Source organism: Canis lupus, chromosome 20, assembly GCF_003254725.2.
Source record: "Canis lupus dingo isolate Sandy chromosome 20, ASM325472v2, whole genome shotgun sequence".
Lineage (NCBI taxonomy): Eukaryota > Metazoa > Chordata > Mammalia > Carnivora > Canidae > Canis > Canis lupus.
The window spans coordinates 9411955-9433813 of NC_064262.1; the positions used below are offsets into that span (position 1 = coordinate 9411955).

A 21859-nucleotide genomic window follows, 5' to 3' on the forward strand; every position below is an offset into this window, starting at 1 on the left:
AATAAAATGGGTTCTTTGCTGAAAGCATATAGTCGCTTGCTTTTTTTTTTTTTTAAGATTTTATTAATTATTTGAGAGAGCGTAAGCATGGGGAGCAGCAGGCAGAGGGAGAAGCAGACTCTCTGCTGAGATTTTTATTTATTTATTCATGAAAGACACAGAGGCAGAGACATAGGCCGAGGGAGGAGCAGGCTCCTCACAGGGAGCCTGATGTGGGACTTGATCCCCAATCGCCCAAGTGCTCCTGCCTTTTTTTTTTTTTTTAATCTCATTCTCTATTTCTTATTGCTTTTAGACAATTTGCATCTAATGTAATTATTAATAACAGTAGGCTTTACAGTTAACATCTTGCTAATTGTTTTCTGCTTGCTTGTTCCATCTGTTTTTTATTCTGTTTATTTATTTATTTATTGGCTCTCTTTTGGACTGAGTATTTTTTATTGATATAGTTCTACTTTAGGCTTTTTTCTTTTTCAGAAAGTTTTAGTGGTTGACATAGGCACCTTTAAGTATTCACAGTTTCCCTTCAAATGATATTACTGTTTCACTTGTAGTGTAAGAACCTTACAACAATATACTCCCCAATCCCTAATTCTTCGTGTTGTTGTCTTCATGATTTTTACATTTTTACCTATGCTGTTAACACAATATATTGTTGTTGTTTTTCCTATAAATAGTTATTTTTTAGAGTAGTTAAGAAAAGTGTATTTTGCATTTACTTTAATTTTTACTATTTCTAGCAGTCTTCGTTTTTTAGGAGAGATAAGTTTAGTGGTTTCACATTTCTTCTGCTTAAACAACTTCATATAATGCTTTTTATAGTATAGGTCTACTAATAATACATTCTTGTTTTTGTTTGTCTCAAAATCTTTATTCCTCCTTAACTTTTGAAAAACATTTCCATTAGGGGACTCCTGGGTGGCTCAGTGGTTGAACATCTATCTACCTTTGGCCTGGGGCCTGATCCCAGGTCTGGGGATCAAGTCCTGCATTGGGCTCCCTGCAAGGAGCCTGCTCCTCCCTCTGCCTATGTCTCTGCCTCTCTCTGTGTGTCTTTTATGAATAAATAAATAAAAATTTAAAAAAATATATATATATTTATATGGGACCCCTGGGTGGCTCAGCAGTTGAGTGTCTACCTTTGGTTCAGGGTGTGATCCCAGGATCCAGGATTGAGTCCCACATCAGGCTCCTTGCAGGGATCCTGCTTCTCCCTGTCTGTGTCTCTACCTCTCTCTGTGTGTCTCTCATGAATAAATAAATAAAATCTAAAAAAAAAAAATATATATATATATATGGTATAGAAATCTGGATTAGCAAAGGTTTTCTTCTGTACTTTTAATTCATCACTCCATTGTCTTCTGGCTTGAATAGTTTCTGATGAGAAGCATGATGTAATGCTTGATTTTTCTTTAATAATATACTCTTTTTCTCTGGCTTACACAGATTTTCTGTCTGTTGTATATATGTTATTGTTGTATTTTTGTTTTGTTTTTGCATTGATTATGCTTCATGTTGAGTGTCTTGCATTTGTGGTTTGAGGTCTTTTATTATATTTGGCAAATTCTGGCCATTAGGTCTTTAAATATTTGTTCTTATCCCCTTTTTCTTCCTCTTTTGGGATTTTTGTTACACATACGTTATAGACTTTTTGATATTGCTCCATAGTCTTAGTGCTTTGTATCTAAAAATGTGAATTTATATTTAGTACATTGGAGTTTGAGTGAATTGGATTCACACTAACAAATTAATTTTCATATTCCATTAGGACTGCTGTTATACCTGTATATTTAAAGGAAAGAGCAAAATTACTGTGCTCTTGTGGTTATGTCTTAAACTGTTCTGCATGTGTAAGAGTTCAGTGTTTTAGTCCTTATTATTTTTTTAGTCTTTCATTTTGAGGGACGCCTGGCTGGCTCAGCGGTTGAGCATCTGTCTTTGGCTCACGGTGTGATCCCGGGATCAAGTCTCACATTGGGTTCCCTGTGGGGAGCCTGCCTCTCCTTCTGCCTATGTCTCTGCCTCTCTCTGTATCTCTCTCACGAATAAATAAATAAAATCTTTAAAAAAAAAAACTTTTATTTTGAAATAACTTTGGACTTAGAGAAAAAGTATAAGAATGGGACAGGGAGTTCTCATATCATCATCCAGCTTTAGTGTTAACATCTCACATAACCATAGTACAATGATGAAAACCATGTAATTAACATTGACTGTCCTTATTTTAACAGCTGCTGAAATAGTTCAAGAAATTGAAAATATGGAGAAGACTAGGATGCGTCTTGAAGCTAGTAAACTCAATGAAAGCGTATGTTGATGGTCTCTTTCATTATCTGAGTAGAAATGATGGAAAGAAAAATTGAATGTGCTCCAGTAAAATTAAAGCATGCCAGAACTAAATCTTTTTAAATGGGAAATGCCCATTTAATGTATTATAATTTACTTGCAGCTTATTTTTAGCACAAAATTCTGTCACATTTAGCAGTCTTCTAGGACAAAATATAATTTTAGTCCTGAAGAAAAGGCATATGCCCTTTCATCAGGTGGCCTTGATATTATTAGTCATTTCTATACTGGTTGTGTTTGATAAGCTCTTTAACATCTGTTGCCATTAGGCTCTTTGTTAAACTCAGGGGTTGAACTGTATGATCTCTAACATTCTCCTTTAGCTCTGACATTCTGCAGTTCTATGATTATACTGTTGGAGAAATTAAGTAATTGTAATACTTGGTGAGGATTAAGCATCTATTGAGCTTTCTGAGGGAATCAGAGACCTAAAATTCTTCACTATTGCCTTCCTCTAGCTTGATGGTCCAAAACTTGAGGAAAGGATACCAAAGAAGAAAATAGTCATTGTGTCCCATGACACTGGAGGAAGTGTTTTGGGCTCTCTCAAGTAGACTTTTTTCCTAGACCATCGGTAATATGTCTATAAAGAAAGCTACGACCTTAGGGAAGTAAGTTTATAATCAGATAGTAGAAAAAAATGAGATTTTCGTTGACTTTATCATTACCTATGTGCCTAACTATAAGATGCAGACTGTAATGAATCATCTAAGATTTCTGATTTTTTAAGTCTAAGATTTTCAAAAGTGGGAGTAGAAGTTTAATACACTAAAGTCTTACATTATCATATTTTCTTTATATGTTACCTTTCCAGTAGACTCAGAGAAGGGAGAAGACAAACAAGAAATTCTGCCTTATTAATGATCTGCCAAATGCTCCTTCAGTCTTGTAGTTTCAAGTGTTACTTGTTATATTAATGAATGTGAAAAATTAAATATTGAAAATAAGAATTTAATTGATGTGTTATACTTCATCTTAGTGTTAATCTGTATATTAGTGTTGCATTTTCTATAGATTTTAAAACAGTAGTAAAAGGTATAGTAATTATGCTATTCAAGGGAAATAACACAGGAATTATTCTTCCTAGGTTTATATAAGATGAGATAAGAGATTATTTTCCCTTATTTTAAACATCCACACTTGAAATTTTAAAGTTCATGGTACTAATTTCTGCTTTTGTCATATTTTGAATTTTTAATTAAAGTTTTTTTGGATTATTTTAGATAATGGTTTTTACAAAGGACCAAACAGAAAAGGAAATAGATGAAATTCACAGTAGATATCGTAAGTTGTGTGGCATTATCTTTATTTACAGAGAACTTGGATTGCAGATTTTCATCTTTAGTAATGTTTTAAAATAAAATTTTATAGTAATGTTTGATAGAAACTTTTCTTGTTTGTATTACTTAAGCAACTGAATTTTAGTTGATTGTTTATTCAAAAATGTGATCTTTTTTGTAACTCTATGTGCCTGCTTTTTGATTTCTAACATTCTGCTTTGAGCTGATCACAAAGCACTTTGCAAGATATTAATTAGCTGCTCTCAAAGCATCTCTGTGAAAATAAAATGGAATTAAAAATGGAAACTTTCCTGATTTTACATCCTGTCATCAGGCCACTCACTGGCAACACTTCTGTGAAGAATTTCAGCATTTCTGTAGCTTGCAAATTTGTGCCGAAAATACTTTTCATTTTATCATTTATTACCAACTTCCAGCTTACTTTCTCTTCCTTATTAGGCCTTTGCATATATCTTTTCCAGGGCCAGCACTTTAATGTTTGGTCAATTCATTGCTTTGTTGGTTACATTTTTAGTTTAAATTTAAGTGGCTGACAAACGGGTAGTTTGTAAGTGTTTGTTGAGTGAGTATTCTACACAATATGTGTTTTAGTTGTGCTAAGAGAATTTTGCTTTCTTCTTTTACTTCTTAAGCTTAAATGTGTAGGTTCAGCAATAATCTATTTGAAGAGGCGGGAATAAAGTACATGGGCACTAGATACAGGTGTGATAGCCTGTGCTTTAGTAGAGTAAGAAAAGTAGCCTAGAGTATTCATGGACCATAGACTGAACAACAGAAATCACTGTTTTCCTGTTGTTAGATAAGTGTGATGGGAGCCTCCTTAATCAGTTTTTGAGAAGTCAACATGATTTTTCTTGAGACAGGAGATCCAGAATATCAAATATCATATAATTACTGAATTGCCAAAAATAGGGCCTGTAAAAATAAGGAAACTAGAAAATTTGCTTGGAGAGAAAGTAATTTTAACCACTAAAAGGATGATATCTAACAATGCCACACTGAGAAAATTGTGGATTAGATTTAGGCAAGAAAGTACACAACTATCTATTGCTCCCCATTTAAATATCTATAAAAAGTCCAACTTTACAAATAGGTTGTATTAAATTAATGCATTTAGCCCTAAAATAAACTTCCATATCTGATTTAAAAAAATACATGAAATGGACAATTTCCTTAAAAGATACAAATTACTAAACCATATTCAAGAAGAAGTAAATAGGCAAATTGAATTTGCAGTCCCCGAAGAAATGCCAGGTCCAAATGGGTTCACTGGTGGATTCTATGAAATACATAAGGAGGGAAATCATATCAATTCCATTCATATTCTGCTAGAAAATTGGAATAGAAGAAATACTTCCTACCTCATCTTATGAGGCTGAAGTTTCCACAAAACTAAAAACTTGTGACCAGTATTCCTCATGAGCGTGGATGCAAAATCCTTAATAAGATTTTAACAAATTAAATCTGTCAATATGTGTAAAGGATAACATATCATAATCAAGTGGGATGTATCCTAACAAGACAGAATTGGCTTAATTTTAGAAAATTGATCATTGGGCAGCCCGGGTGACTTAGTGGTTTAGCGCTGCATTCAGACCTGGGATCGAGTCCCATGTCAGGCTCCCTGCATGGTGCCTGCTTCTCACTCTGCCTGTGCCTCTGCTTCTCTCTCTCTCTCTCTCTCTCTGTGTGTGTGTCTCATGAGTAAATAAATAAAATCTTTAAAAAAAAAAAAAAAGAACAACAAAAAAAATTTGATCATTGTAATTCACTGTATTAAGTCACTAAAAAAACACCATGTGATTCTTCAAGTAGATACAGAATAAGCATTTGACAAAATTGAACACCCGATAATAATAAAAACTCTTGGGGATTCCTGGGTGGTTTCAGCAATTTGGCGCCTGCCTTCGGCTCAGGACGTGATCCTGGGGTCCTGGGATTGGGTCCCGCATCGGGCTCCCTGCATGGAGCCTGCTTCCTCCTCTGCCTGTGTCTGTGTGTGTGTGTGTGTGTGTGTGTGTGTGTGTGTGTCTCCTGAATAAATAAATAAAATCTTTTTTAAAAAAAATAATAAAAACTCTTACTAAAATAGAATTTCTTCAATCTGATAAAGAATATCTGCAGAAAACTTAAAACATCATATTTAATGATGAAATAGTAAATACTTGTGGCTGGGAACAAGGTAGAGGTATCCATTCTCATCTCTTGTTCAGCATTGTTCTGTAGGTCTTAAACAGTATGAAGAAGCAGGAGTAAAGGAAAAAGCTTAAAGAAAATGTGATAAATTATATTTCAGTAGAATTAAACTTTTTTAAAAGGCAAATATGAAATGAAAATCAAGCTACAGATTATGAGAAAATACTGTGAAATTTATATTTGACAAAGTACTAGTATCTATATTATATAAAGAACTCTTAAAATTCAATAAGGCATATGCCATATTTTTTTTAACAAGGGCAAAAGATGTAAACATTCTTCAGCAAAATAGGTATTCAAAAACCAAATAACCACATGTAAATATATGGTTAATCTTATTAGTCTATTAGTCTTTAGGTAAATATAATTTTAAATGAACTAATACTACAAAAAATAAATAATACTATGTACTTATCTTAATGGAAAATCAAAAGGAAGGATAATGCCAAGCTGCTGGCCAGGATGTAGAGCAAATGGCAATCTTGTATATTGCTAGTGAGAATACAAAATAACACAGCCACTTAAACAGTTTAGCAGTTTATTTTAAAGTCATATACTTATATATGACCAAGTCATTCTACTCCTAGCTGTTTATCCAAGAGAAATGAAAGTGTATATCCACACAGAGATTTTTGAAATCAGATTTATTGAGATATAATTTCCAAAAAATAAAATTCATCAGTTGTAATGAACAATTTGAAGAATATTACTGACAGATGTTAGAACAGCTTATTCATATTATCCTAAACTGAAAACAACTTGAATATCCCTAAACACATTGTGAAACATCCATATACAATGGAACCATCCGTAACAATAAAGAATTAATTCTCAGCATAGGAAACAACATGGAGGGATGTCAACAACATTGTGCTACAACAAAAGCCAAACTAGAAAAGGCAGCATCTTAAATGGCTCTATATAAAGTTCTAGAAAAGGCAAAGATTAGTAACGGAAAGAAACAATTTGTACTGTCAGCTGCTGTGGGTGGAGGAAAAAGATAATGAAGGATCTCTTTGGGGTGACTTAAATCTTCTATTTCATGATTGCGTTGTTGCATGACTGCACATTTAAAAAAATCATCAGATTGTTCACTTAAAATTGAAGAATTTTATTGAGTGTAAATTATTTCTCTGTATGATTTTTAAAATTTAGTGACAAGAGTGACATTCTTTTCTTTTTCTGTAAATCTCTGATGGCCTGCTAAATAGAGGACATCTTGATTCTGATACCAGCTTCTTCATTTAAACTGTTGCCATGTGTTGTTTTGGTTAAAGTATATGAAAAGTATCCAGTCTGACGCAGATAGGTAATTAAAAAGAAGGAAGTGTTTCAGTAGATCTTTTAGATAATCATGGATATTCTTGGCAAGTGTTATTTCAGAAAGGCTATTTACAATGGAATTTGAAATCACAATAATGAAGTTCTTGTACTCTATTGCATAAGAATCCACTGGTCTGCCTTTGAATGGACCTTTTACCTATGAATGACTTTGTGGCATCATTTGTTCATTATTTGGAAAATACTGACTCACTGAGTTGCAAATGTTTGCATATTTATATAATAGAAAAGTAATAGCATTCCTTAGTTTCACCACTACTCTTACCAGAAAAGGTAAGTATTGGAAAGCTGTTAGATCATAAATGGTGGATTCAAGTTATCCAAAATTCTGATTTTCATTTGAAAGCTATTTTTTATTTGGCAGAAGAGAGTGTCACTTGTTTTTCGTGAAGTGATGACTTCCCTCATTCATTTTTAAGAAAATATATTATCCAAGTGTGAATAATCACAATTTGTCTACTGTTCTTTCAAATAAAAGCAATGTTCATTTAAAAAGTGACTAATTTAACTCATAACTGAAATAATTACACAAGTGCTTCTGCAGGGTACTTTGGGTATGTAGCAGAAGTGTATATTTGTAGTTCTCATTTTACCACTGAAGTTATTAAAACGATATGTACTCTAGGGTCAAAATTTAATAAGATTAATAATTTTATTTCTGCTTCATTTAGGATATTCTTAAGTAAAACTGACTTTTTTCTATTGGTAGTGGATGGCCATGGAGAATACAGTGATTACTGGTACAGTTCAGGGTTGCTTCCTTGGCTCATGCTAAGATACCAGTGGTTTTATCCACCATTACTGTTGCACTATCAGCCCTTATGTCAATGTAACAAAAAAAAGGCAAATTAGGTTTTAACCTCAATTTGCTCTCTGAAAGTGGCTCAGAGATCTTCAGCTGTCAACGAGTGCACTTGGAATTCTGCTGTTTTAGAGTGTAGAGGATAAGGAGAGGAGGCAGCTGAGTAAACTGAAGGAGTGGCCAGGAGATAGGAGAACTTGCAAATATGGTATCAGAAAATCTAGGGAAACCAAGTGTTTCAAGAAGGGAGATATAATAAACTGAGTCAGATACTTACTGTGGAAGGTTGAGTGAGATGAAAGGCAGCAATACATTTTACAACTCAGAGGCAGCACACTAACTTCAATAAGAATAGTTTCCTAAGGGAGGTGGCATCAGAAACCCCCAAGTTGGAGGTGAAGAAGTGAGACTGTTAAGGTGGACAGCGCTTTGGGGAGGTTTTACTCTGTCAGGGAGAGCAGAAAAATGAGGGCGTAGCCTGAGGCGGGTGTCAAGGGATGGTTTGGTTTTTGTTTTCAAGTTAGGAGATACTTAACCTACTGGCTTTCAGGTCTTTTTTGACTGCGACCCAGAGTGAGAATTATATTTTGGATATAATTCATTAGGTATTTTATTGTAAAATTAAAAGTTACACAAAGCAATATTTACCCTTCTCATTTTTTTAAAAGTTGTATTTAGATGTTTTCAAATGATGTTCACATTCCCCTCCCCAACCTTAAATGGCTCCAGCATTGGAAAAGATTATCTATCATTCTTCTATGAAAATTTCAGTGACTATGAAAAAATATAATTAGTGGGATAATTATGTTCCAAAGCCAGTTAGTTATGCTTATCTGAACCATCCATACTGCATCCTACTCTCTAAGTAAGAGTATTATTTTAGAGCAGAGAAGTTTACAGAAAGTTCCCATATATCCCCCACCCCTACACATGCATGACCTCTCCCATTATCAACACCCCCCACCAGAGGATACATTTGTTACGGTTGGTGAACCTACATTGACACATCATAATCACTGGAAGACCATACTTGAGTTTAGGGTTTACTCTTGATATTGGACAGAGAGACAATGACATGTATCACTGTGGTTTTCAGCAGAGTATTTTCACAAAGAATCTTTTGTGCTTTGCCTGTTCATACCCCACCTGCTACAAAAGCCCTGGCAGCCACTGATCTTTTTATTATCTGCATAGTTTTACCTTTTCCAGAATGTCATATAGTTGACATCATACAATATGTAGTCTTTTCAGATTGTCTTCTGCCACTTGGCAATATGCATTTAAAGTTCCTCGATGTCTTTTCATGGCTTGATAGTGCTTTTCTTTTTAGTGCTGAATAATATTCCATGGTCTAAATGTACTATTGTTTATCCATTCAACTACTGAAGGACATCTTGGTTGCTTATTCTTGCCATTTTTTAATGTACCCTGGCACTTTCCATTCTGTTATTATTTCATTAAGAAAAAATGCTGGTCTATACCTAGTTGTATTCATAACCCACACTCTCACTTCCAACAGAACAGTCCCAGGCATATTTGTGTGCCAGTGGGAAAGGTGCCAAAGAGGGGGATATTGATGATGTAAGACAGGGAGAGGGTAATCACAGGTGCCGTATATCTTTGAGAGAAGGCCTTAGTGATGGAATCCAGGGAGTAACTTAGGGCATGGCCTCCCTCCGCCCCCAAGCGGATAGATCTATACCTTTTTTTACTTTCCAGTAAGTTTAAATCCTTGAGGGGTACAGCATCACATGGATTCTGTGGCCAATGGCTTTAGCAGATCAGCAATCTGAAGATTGCTTCAGAGTTTGGCACGAACTTATGCCACTGTTTCCATGAACACGAGTTACTTTTCCTCACATTACTCTGGTTTTGTTGTTTACCACCAGGGATCATTGTTGTTCTTTGCTTTGTACACATAGGCACATCTCTTGCCTAGGTAAAATTCAGATTCAGCTTGAGCATCAACACCTTCAATTTTAAGAAGGGCCGTGTTTTTCTTCTGTTCCTGAGACCTGGGTTATAGCCAGCAAAAATGGCTTTGGACCACAGCCTTCCAGACATATTTGTCATTTTAGGAGTCCAGTTCCCACCAGGCCTCTACAGTCTCCACAATGGCCAGGAGTTGGCCTTTAATTGCTGCAAGGACAGTTGTTTCTTACTCAGTACAAGGAAGATAAAGTGTATATGCACAGGTGAAGTAATGGTAGCTTGAAGATGACAGAGCTCCTGTTAGAATGTTTGTGTTTTCTCAAAGTAGTGTGAGCCCAGCTGAGAAGGGAGTATTGCAGGTCTAGAAAAGTGTGAAGTGGTCATTTTGGAGAATAGTAAAGCAGATTTTGCTAGAGAAATGTGGAAACGTTGTACAGCAGTGTTGAGTGCCCATTTTAGACTATGTCAGTGAGACTAGTCCATTCAGGGCGAAATGAATAAGCCCTAAGTGAATGTTACTCTCTTCTCCATCCAGCTTTAGCTGCTTTTTTTACCTACATGGTGGGTAAAAAAAATGCATGAGATTTCACCGTGAGAGATACTCCAAACTTGGTCTGTGACTTAAAGTCGATGAGTATCTCGGTGTCATCACTGTGAAGGGTGAGTCTGTCCCACTCTTGGGAGAGCCTGGCTTTGGTCTTGTGTACCTCGGATTCGCAGGCAGATCCAGAGATGCTCTGGCTGTAAAAACTGGTCTAAAAAAGTAGTTAAGGGTGGTGAGGGAGTGAAGGGCTTGACTTGGAGAGGCAGAAGGGTGATATGATTCAAGTGTTAACAATCTTGAAGAACATGATTTGGGAGAATGTGGGGCCTATTCATCAGCTTCCCCAATTATCTCAACCACTTAATTTTTTTAAGAGGTAAATTCAGGACATCTAATTAGCAGAACTGAGATTTTAAACTATAAAGTACTCCTTGCCAAATGGCACAGCTCCTAAAATGAGGTGAAGAGGTAAGTGGGAACAATTTCATTAGTCAGAATCTCGGCATTGTTCATCTTTTGAGCAGAGGTTGTTGGACTTCTTGGGCCAAAGCCAGAGCAGTGGCTGCCATTTACTTTTTGGTTTCCAGCCTAGTTGTAGAGGTAATCAGATTAAACAAAGAAAATCTCTTTTTAAACCTGAGATTTTATTACTTCAGAGGAAAAAGTCATTAAGCCTCCTTAACTGTTAATGAAATTACTTGAGCAAGTTTCTTTTCTTTTTTTTTTTTTTTTAAAGATTTTATTTATTTATTCATGATAGTCACAGAGGAGAGAGAGAGAGAGAGGCAGAGACACAGGCAGAGGGAGAAGCAGGCTCCATGCACCGGGAGCCCGACGTGGGATTCGATCCCGGGTCTCCAGGATCGCGCCCTGGGCCAAAGGCAGGCGCCAAACCGCTGCGCCACCCAGGGATCCCTTGAGCAAGTTTCTTAAGTAATTCTTATACCCATAATTCATACACACGCAACGGCCTTACTGGGAGAAGACCTAGACCAGATCTCACTAAATTACGTAGATCTGATCGTGCTGTGTTACCCTTGCCTGACAGAAACCGTGTGGTGGTGGTGATGGTCAGGGTAGCCCATTGACTCTGTGGAGCTGAAGGAGGTACAAAATAATCCTCAAATGCACAGAGAGTTAAATAGGACCTGAAAGAACTCACCTAGCTTATTTCCTTAGATAGGATCTCACTTACTTCTGAAAAGCTAACTTTTCCCAGTAATCTTTATGGCCAGCTCATATTTCTTTTGCTGAAATTTTAACTGCTTATTTAAAATTTAACACACACTTCACAACCCAGCATGTCAGTTTCACCAGGAGTTTTAAATATACTATATACCATATACATAAATATATTGTGATATAAGAGCAGTCTCTCCCTAAAGTCCAAAGAACAGTCACATTTATAGATCAGGAATATTGAAATCAGTGTGTAAGTGGAGGCAAAACTGGCTGCTTCCACAGTGGGGAGGGAAGTCAATTGAACCTTTACCCCACAGGATTTTTCACGTCTGTAGACAAGAATTATTTTCCTTTGCCATCAGTTATTTACAATTTACAGAGCTGTAACATAGCTCAAAGGCAGTGAGTGAATGCCTGGAATCCTGAAAGAGTAGCTATAGAAAATGCATAGTTTTCAATAAAAGCACAAATTTTTTCCTACACTCAATTATTTTTAGTGTTGTACCACAGGGGAAATGTTGATTACTATATGAAGACAGCTTCAGAACTTTATTTGCTGCATGATTCTTTCTAAAATGCTCTTTTATGGGATTTATGACATCATTTTGAGTCATGACTTAAGTGTTTGAGGGTGTTAGGTAAGTCACGTGCATCCTCAGCTATTTGAACTACAGTTCAGGCAGGATCAATGCCTGGCTATTCATTATTGAGTAAGTTAATAATGGGGACCTAGAGATCAGGCTTATGTTATTTTCAGATTATTAAAGTAGCCGGTGTTATTAAGATTGGTATGATTACAATATCCTGAGATAAGTGGATTGGGAGTAGGTGGTGGCTATTAAAGGGATCCTGATGGGAAACAGGCAAGAAATGGGAAGGAAAAAGGGAATTGAAATGAATAGCCTTTGTTTTTATGATCACCTTTCCTCAAGGCTTCTGCTTTCATACTCAGTTTGTCTTCATGTTAATATTCTTTTGTTTCTTGGGAGTTAGAACTGGTGTCTTTTGTATATATTTAAGAAAGTGGTATCTTTCTCCATCTATCAAAAGCCTTTCAGAATATGGGGTTTTGGAAAAAAAACCTACAGTAGCAAACTAAGAATATCCTGTTTCCCTGTTTTTATCTGAGGAAAGAAGGTAAGAGGGGAGAGACTTCCACAACCCCCAACCGTTTTTACTTTTGTGCTTGCTAGCTTGTAAATGTAATGCAAGTGATTCCCAGGGATGTTATTCTTGAGCAAGCTTGTACACTTCCTGATGTACTTCTATATTTTACGGAGAAGATCTTTTGAATTTTAGGTAAAAAACATCAGAATGAATTTCGGCTTCTGGTGGATCAGGCCAAAAAAGGATACAAGAAAACTGTTGAAATGTCAAAAAAAAAAGTAACAAAAGAAGAAGATGGATCTACAGAAAAGCTGTTACCTGTATTTGTGGGTAAGAGACTTTAATTAAAAACAAAGATATGTTGAATTTCACTATTTATTTTAAGATCTTAGTTATTTTAGAGAGAGAAAGAAAGCATACACATGCCCACGAGTGGGGGGAGGAGGGGCTGAGGGCAAGAGAATCTTAAACAGACTTGGTGCTGAGGGTGGAGCTGGATCTGAGGCTCGATCTCACGACCTGAGATCATGACCTGAGCTGAAATCAGGAGTTGGACCCTTAACTAACTGAGCCACCCAGGTGCCCCTGAATTTCACTATTTATTTTTAATATAAAAAGAAAATAAAAACCACAGGAGTTTACACTTTTATTAGGTATCTGAAGTGGGAAAAAGTAGTTTTAGACATATAGCAGTTGTTGAATGTATACTAAGTTTGTTACTGTGGGGAAAATGATTGGGACAATACCCTGAAGACAAATTTCTGAAGTCTTTCATTTAATGATAAATCAGAAGTTTCTTAGCTATTTCGCTTGAGGATGTTTTCTAGGTGTAGGATTTATTATTACATATCTTGAGATATCCTACAGGTAATTTTATCTTAGAATAATTTTTGTTATAGTTTACAATGAGCAGTCAGAAATTATCCTGGTGAATGAAACTGTAGACATTCAGAAAGGAAGTAAAGAAAAAAATAATGAGGAAATGAAGAATACTTTTTAAATAAATAGACATGAAGAATTTGTACTAAACGTTTTAATAGGTCACTGGTATTTATTTTAGATGGAATGTTCTGCTAAAATATCTGAAGCTTATGTACTTGGTGTGCCCACACATAGCACATTCCTTAATTTGGATCCATTTTAAAGTTTGAGATTAAGGGGCACCTGGGTAGCTCAGTCAGTTAAGTGTCTGCCTTCTGCTCAGGTCATGATCCTGGAGTCCTGGAATCAAGCCCCATGTCAGGTTCCCTGCTCTGCCGGGAGTCGTCTCCTCCCTCTGCCCCTCACACTACTAATGCTGTCTTTCAAATAAATAAAATCTTAAAAATTTTTTTTGAGATTAATATTATATTTCTATTGCCAGGGCTTTGGGCCAGAATCATAATGGAGGAAAGTGTACAAGAAAATTCTGTATTTTTTATTGTGATTAACTGTACATAATATAATATTTATCATTTTAACCATTCATAAATATACAATTCAGTGGCATTATATACATTGAGAATGTTTTATAACAGTTAACACCATCCACACCCAAAACTTTTTCATCATGCAGCATAAACTCTGTACCCATTAAAAATAATAACTCTTTTCCCCTTTCCTAGCCAAACTCTGATAATCTCTGTTCTACTTTCTGTGTGAATTTACTTATACTAGGTACTTCGTATAAGTGGAATCATATTAATATTTGTTCTTTGTCAACTTATTTCATTAAGCATTGATATTTTCAAGGTCCTGTTGTGTCATATATCAAAATTTCAGTGCTTTTTACAGCCAAATAATATTCTATTGTGTGTATTTGCCACATTTTGCTTATCTCTTCTTCTATAATGGGTTATTTTCACCTTTTGGCTATTGTGAATAGTGCTGCTATGAAGATTGGTGTTCTTTACTTTCCATTCTCTTATAGAATTACCAGAAGTATATATCTGTTTACCTTTAAGAATCCACAAAACTCTTTCTTCCCAAAGCCACTGCACCATTTAACATTCCTGCCAAACAGTGCTTAATGATTCCAGTTTCTCTCTATCCTTGCCAATACCTGTTTTGTTTTGTTTTGACCATAGCCGTCAAGGTAGATGTGAAGTGATATCTCATGGTTTTGATTTGTATTTTCATAATGACTACTAATGTTGAACATCTTTTCATATGTTTATTGGCTATGTGTTTTTCTTTGGAGAAATGTCTGTTCATGCTCTTTGCTCGTTTTTCAATTGGGTTGTTTGTTTTTTGTTGTGTTTTTAGGAATTCTTTATATATTCTGGATATTAATCCTTTTTCATTATATGATTTGCAAATATTTGTAAATGTTTTCTTGGTTATCTCTTTGCTTTCATCATAGTTTCTTTTGATGCACAAAGGTGCTTAATTTTTTTTTTCTTTTTTTTTCAAAGGTGCTTAATTTTAATGAAGTCTGTTATATCCATTTTTTTTTCTTTTGTTGCCTGTGCTTTTGGTATTATATCCATGAAATTGTTGCCAAATCATTCATGAAGATTTTCCTGTTTTCTCCTTTGAGTTTTATTGTTTTAACTCTTAAGGTTTAGGTCTGTGATCCTTTTTTTTTTTTTTTTAAGATTTTATTTATTTATTTGAGAGAAAGAATGCACAAGGGTGGGGGCAGGAGAAGGAGAAGCAGACTCCCTGCTGAGTGATGCGGGGCTTGATTCCAGGACCCTTGTATCACAACCTGAACCAAAGGCAGACCTTTAGCCAAATGAGCCACCCAGGCACCCCTTGTAATCCTTTTTGAGTTAATTTTTGTGTGTACTATAAGGGTTTGACTTCATACTTCTACATGTAGATAAAGCTCCAGTTGTTAAAAAGACTATCCACGTTGAATGCTGTTAATATCCTTGTTAAAAATTAATTGAGTCTATATGTGAGGGTTTATTTCAGTACTCTCTGTTGTACTCTGTGGTCTGTACTGTATGTCTGTCTGTTCCCATGTCAGCACTATACAGTTACAATTACTGTAGCTTTGTTATAAATTTCAAAGTCAAGAGGTATGAATCTTCCAACTTTATTCTTTTCAAGACTTATTTTTAAGATTTTATTTATTTATTTATTCATGAGAGAGAGAGAGGGGCAGAGACACAGGCAGAGGGAGAAGCAGGCTCCATGCAGGGAGCCTGACGTGGGACTCAATCCCGGGACTCCAGGATCACGCCACACCCTAGGCCAAAGGCAGGTGCTAAACCACTGAGCCACCCAGGGATCCCTCAAGATTGTTTTGACCATTTGGGTCCCTTGAGATTCCATGTGAATTTTAGGATGAATTTTTCTATTTCTGCAAAAAGTTACTGTTGGGATTGAATTGAAACTATAGATTGAGGCAGCCCGGGTGGCTCAGTGGTTTAGCACCGCCTTCAGCCCAGGGCCTGATCCTGGAGACCCCGGATCGAGTCCCATGTCGGGCTCCCTACATGGAGCCTGCTTCTCCCGCTACCTCTCTCTCTCTCTCTCTTTCTCTCTCTCATGAATAAATAAATAAATCTTTAAAAAAAAAAAAAAAGAAACTATAGATTACTTTGGTTACTTTTGCTATCTTAATGTCTCCACTTTATGAATACAGGATGTCTTTATAGCTTCTTTAATTTCTTTCAACAATGTTTTGTAGTTTTCAGCATTTAAGTTTTTCACCTCCTTGGTTAGATTTGTTCCTAAAGTCATTCTTTTATGTGCTGGTACATTCTTAATTTTTTCTTCTAAATTCTCCTGGTATCATTTAGTAGGTCGCTGATGCTTTTCATGCTCTTTTTAAACAACTTGAGCATGTTCGTTAAATTGTTAAATGTTTTTCCAAGAAAATAGTTTAGTTTCTGAAAAAAATCTGGTTTAATATTTCAGATTGGGAGAACATTTTTGCTTATTGGTTGAATGTCTCTTGAAAATGATTGCTTATACTCAGGATTGTGCATTGTATGCATATATGCCCATGAATATTGCTCTCTGTGGGATTCAGAGATGGTTGTGCATGAGTGCGCATGTCTGAGGGGTGGAGAGACTGTGGGAGAGAGGAGGACAGACAGACTGGCACAGGCTGACTAGGAAGTTGAGCTCTGTATAGCATCATACAACCAGTATAGTTTTCGTTCTTTGGAATAAACTTGCTCATTGAAGTGCCAATATAAGTGAACAAGATACACATTATCTCAAATAAGTCCTTCTCCTGTTTTGTCACATGTCTTTGGGGAGGCTTGATGTTAGAGCCTCAGAGTTGGGGGCTCTGTTTGACGTCCACTTCTGACGTCTATGGACGGATATGAAAGATAGCTGACTTTCAGTGCCCTCAAATTGTTGACTGATACTTGTCCCCAAGAGGGAATTTATCCTGGAAAGGCTTATTTAAGAGAGAAAGAATTAAGAAAAGAATATATGTCAGGTGCAAAAATAAAAGATAGATTTTTTTTTTTTTTTTAGTTTTAAAATTTATTTATTTATGAGAGACACACAGAGGCAGATATAAAGAGGGAGAAGCAGGTTCCTCACAGGGAGCCCAGTGCAGGACTTGATCCCGGGACCAGGATCATGCCCTGAGCCAAAGGCAGATGCTCAACTGCTGAGCTACCCAGGCATCCCTAAAAAATAGTTGTAAGTTAAATTCCTGCTCCCTGTTTCGTAAGCTTGATTCCATTCTCCCAGCCAGCTGAGTGTTGAATTGTCTGGGCTCACTGAGTTTACTGGGTGATTGATTGTTCTTAATGTGATCCTTGGTATCTGTTTAGGAGAGGAAATCTTGAGCTCCTGGATGGTTGTTGTGGCTAGCTTCTTCTTTCCTTTTTCCAGATAAATGTTAGAGGGTACAGTTTTGTTTTGGTAATGTTTGGGCTTATTGAAAGCCCGACAACATCAAGAGTTTATTTATAGAAGTTACACTTTTGTCACGTATGCTGTTCTTTAGTATAACGAAGACTTCTCATATCTGGAAAAATCTCACTGTATGGACTTGGAAAGGTTTCTTTTTGAAGAATCTGGGACCCCTGGGTGGCTCAGTGGTTGAGCGTCTGCCTTTGGCTCAGGTTGTGATCCCTGGGTCCTAGAATTAAGTCCTGCAACGGGGTCTCCACCAGGAGCCTACTTCTCCCTCTGCCTATGTCTTTGCCTTTCTCTCTGTGTATCTCTCATGAATAAATAAAAACAAAAACTAAAAACATTTGAAGAATCTGTCTTTTACTTTTTCTATAAATTTTCTCTTTATGACAAACCTTAAGAATTCTTTTTAGTGTCTTTTGTTGAAGGTTACTTGCTTATATAAGTACACTGGATGAGTGATGTGTGAAAGCTCTGCTTCTCTGTGAGGAAACTTACAAAAGGGTGCTCTATACTATTAGCACATGTGGCTTGCATGCTAAGTATTTACTCAATTCCTGAATCTTAAAGACAGAGCAACTGAAATCTTAGCACAGTCCTGAAACAGGTCGTGAGGGAAAGTCCTGGTCACTGAGGGATGCTTCGTGGATATTATTTTTTGCACTCGTATTTGAAGATACTTGGTCATACCTGTATGTTGCATTCTAGCAAACACTGTCTGCATGCCTCTAGCATCCTTTATTTTTATCTGCAACAAGAGACCTTAGAAATTCAGAATATGACAAGGGATACATAGAAATATGACATGTATTAGATCAAACGGAAATACTGGTTATGTCTGATGAGTTTTCCTTTTCCATAGTAAATATTAGATTCTTTGGAACAAACTAAAAGAAATGGCCAGATGGATTCACTACCACATAGTCAGTGACAAATATCCTAGTTCTCTCCTATCATCTATCTATCCATCCATCCATCCATCCATCCATCCATCCATCCATCTGAGAGAGCGTGCGCGCCGGCATAAGCATGAGAGTGAGGGGAGATACAGAGGGAAAGAGAGAATCTTCAAGCAGACTCCCTGCTGAATGTGAAGGAGGGTGTGGGTTCCATTCCATGATTCTGAGATCATGACCTGAACCAAAACCAAGAGTCAGACACTCAACCAGCTGAGCCACCCAGGTGCCCCAAGCCTTTAGTTCTCTCATTCGAATCTTTCATCCTTTTTTGTTGTGCTTCATATGTTTATCAGTTTTCTCTTATCTGTGAAATATGTGGGAATTCTTTAGTAATATTGTAAATAGAAGCCTCATTAGAATTCCATAGTTCACTACTCCTGGTTTTAAAAGGAAATTTTGTTTTTAAATTCATTAATCTAGAAATACATAGGTGGGCATTATCATTAGATGGCACATGGTAGTGTTGATTCTTATGCCCTGACACTAGAGTTTTGGAATCAATGTTACAAAAACTTCCATTTTACGACGTATAAATAGCAATATTAAATGTCGTAGAAATAATAAGCATATAGAAGTTGTAGATTTTGTAGAACTTGTAAATATTTTTCTTTCATTTTTCTTTTTTTAGAACGGGAAGATAAAAAAATGAAATTCTCAGATACTTCCCCCATAACAAACCACTTCTCTCAATCAAAGCTGGAATCCCCAGGGAGAATGGAGCCTGATAGACCAGATGATTCTTCCAGTTGTACTGATATTCAAGAAGAAGCTCTTTCTTCATCAGAATCAGACTCATTCAATAGGTAAGAAATCTGTATTACCTGATTATTTTAAATGTCTATTTCCTGCGTATGCTAAGATAGAAAGTAACTTGAAGACCTGGGGCAGTAAAGTGTTGTACCACTTCAGTCTCCTCTTCTGCTTTGTAACTTGCACAGTGATAGCAAGCAGGAGAGAATTGAAGTGGCTGTAGATAGTTTTCCTGGAGTTGAAAGAGAGAGCATGATAGGCAGTGATATTTTTGTTAGGATAATGAATGAAGAAAATAAGACAACTGTGTTAGAAAATAGAAATGACCAGAAAGACAGTGCATAGGAGAGTAAAACAAAAAGGAAAAATTTAGTTGAACAAGTAAGAATGGATAGGGAGGCTTTAAAAATGAAAGATTTGAAGATGAATTGTTTTTCCAAATGATTTTTTAAAAGATATTTTTAAAAGATGATGTATTTTTTTAGAGATGACATACAGTTAAATCATAGTTTTGAATAAAAACAAAAAGTAAAAAGTTTTGAAATAAAACTTTATGTTCTGGCATTTCACTTTATATAATAGACCATTTGTACCCATGTTTCTACCTTATCTTTATAGGTGTTTTCTGGGGATGTGGTGTTCTCTTGTGGCTCTTCTCCATAACTGACTGGACTTTCCAGTTTCTGTTAGATACCTACATTTTCCCCAATGTTCTGCTTACACACCTAAAGCTGTGGTAAAGCTCTGTCTACTTAGAGCCTTTTGTTTCTAATAAATTATTTTTAACACCATTTTGACCATGGGAGGTGTTGCTGCCTTCTCAATGCATTGTATCAATTTTAAATGCTATCATCAGAATGTGAATATGTCTTAGAAACTTTTAGTCTTGGGATCCCTGGGTGGCGCAGCGGTTTGGCGCCTGCCTTTGGCCCAGGGCGCGATCCTGGAGACCCGGGATCGAATCCCACATCCGGTGCATGGAGCCTGCTTCTCCCTCTGCCTGTGTCTCTGCCTCTCTCTCTCTCTGTAACTATCATAAATAAATAAAAAATAAATAAATAAATAAACTTTTAGTCTTTGATAGTCCTTCACTTAAAAATTAGCAGTGCTCTAGAACGATAGACTATGTCTATCTGAAACATCAAATTAGAAATTTTTTTTAAGAGAAGTGTACTCAAAACCCTCTGCTTTACTAGGATTCTTGGGGAACGGTTTCAAATTATTAATGGTCAGGCATTTGGAATGGAAAACCTCTTATCTCACCCCTACTGTTTTCAAGGTCATTGGCATATCTCAAGCTGGGTAAAGGAAGAACACATGGTGATCTGCGTGTTGTCCATTTTGTCTGAGGGTGTGATACTGCTGCACAGTTTCTCTACATCAGGCTGTTCCTGCAAGTTCAGTAGGCAGTACTTGTTTTTAAACACAAGTCATGTAGGAATACAAAGTAAAAATGGAGGAAAATCAGAGTCCAGAGGAGTAAGAGTTCATTTTTAACCATAGTCGCAGAATGCCTGAATGTCTGGGAATGCCAGGGTGAGTTTGAATTTGAAATAGGGGAATGGAAGAAAGTGTAGGAGGAAATACATGGCAGCCAGCTGTATATTTATATATTTGGCGCTGAGAGGATGGAAGTAGGGTCAGTTTGTTGAGTTCTTGGCCTCAGATAGATTTATTGGCATCACCGAAATGTGAGAGGTTTATTAAACCGCTAAAAAAATTTTTTTGATGGGGGGGCTCCCTGGGTGGCTCAGTGGTTTCGTGCCTGCCTTCGGCCCAGGACATGATCCTGGAGTCCTGGGATCGAGTCCCACATCAGGCTCCCTGCATGGAGCCTGCTTCTCCCTCTGTCTGTGTCTCTGCCTCTCTTTCTCTCTCTCATGAAAAAATAAATAAAATCTTTAAGAAAAAAAATTTTTTTTAATGTAAGGTCTTATATTTATTTCACATTTTAATTAGTTCGGCATATGTATATGTCTATATACACACACATAAGCCCATATCCAGAGCAACTACCCACTAATAACAATTTTTAGCAGCTGTGTTGAGACATAATTTACATTCCATACAACCCACTTGTGCATGTGTACAATTTAATGGTTTTTAGTATGTTCACAAATATGTACAGCCATCACCGCAATTTTATTTTATTTATTTATTTATTTATTTGTTTATTTATTTATTTTTAAAGATTTTATTTATTCATAGAGACAGAGGGAGAGAGGGACAGAGACACAGGCAGAGGGAGAAGTAGGCTCCATACAGGAAGCCCAACGTGGGACTCGATCCCAGGTCTTCAGGATCACACCTGGCTGCAGGCGGTGCTAAACCGCTGCGCCACCAGGGCTGCCCCATCGCCACAATTTTAGAACGTTTTCATCACCCCAAAAAGAACTCTCATTCTCATTAACAGTTGCTTCCTACTTCCTTCTGATTCTGCCAGCCCCTGGCAGCTACTCATGTACCTTCTGTCTCTGTAGATTTGCCTCTTCTGGACAATCCACAGCAATCAGATCATAGAGTGTGTGGTCTTTGTGACTGGCTTCTGTTAGTTAGCATAATATTTTCAAGGTTCATGTTGTAGCCT

The 21859-nt window shown here is 36.5% G+C and overlaps 1 protein-coding gene across 5 annotated transcripts in view; it reads left to right on the top strand.

The window, feature by feature from the left end:
* RAD18 (RAD18 E3 ubiquitin protein ligase) overlaps positions 1-21859 on the top strand; it is a 107148-nt gene that overhangs the window by 52133 nt on the left and 33156 nt on the right. For 4 of the 5 annotated variants that reach the window (XM_025450918.3, XM_025450920.3, XM_025450935.3 and 1 more), the window contains 4 exons: positions 2232-2308; positions 3570-3630; positions 12944-13081; positions 19151-19325. In XM_025450918.3, coding sequence (XP_025306703.1) covers positions 2232-2308; positions 3570-3630; positions 12944-13081; positions 19151-19325 — 451 coding nt within the window. The remainder of the gene's footprint in view (positions 1-2231; positions 2309-3569; positions 3631-12943; positions 13082-19150; positions 19326-21859) is intronic. The other variant, XM_025450941.3, reaches the window with a different exon arrangement.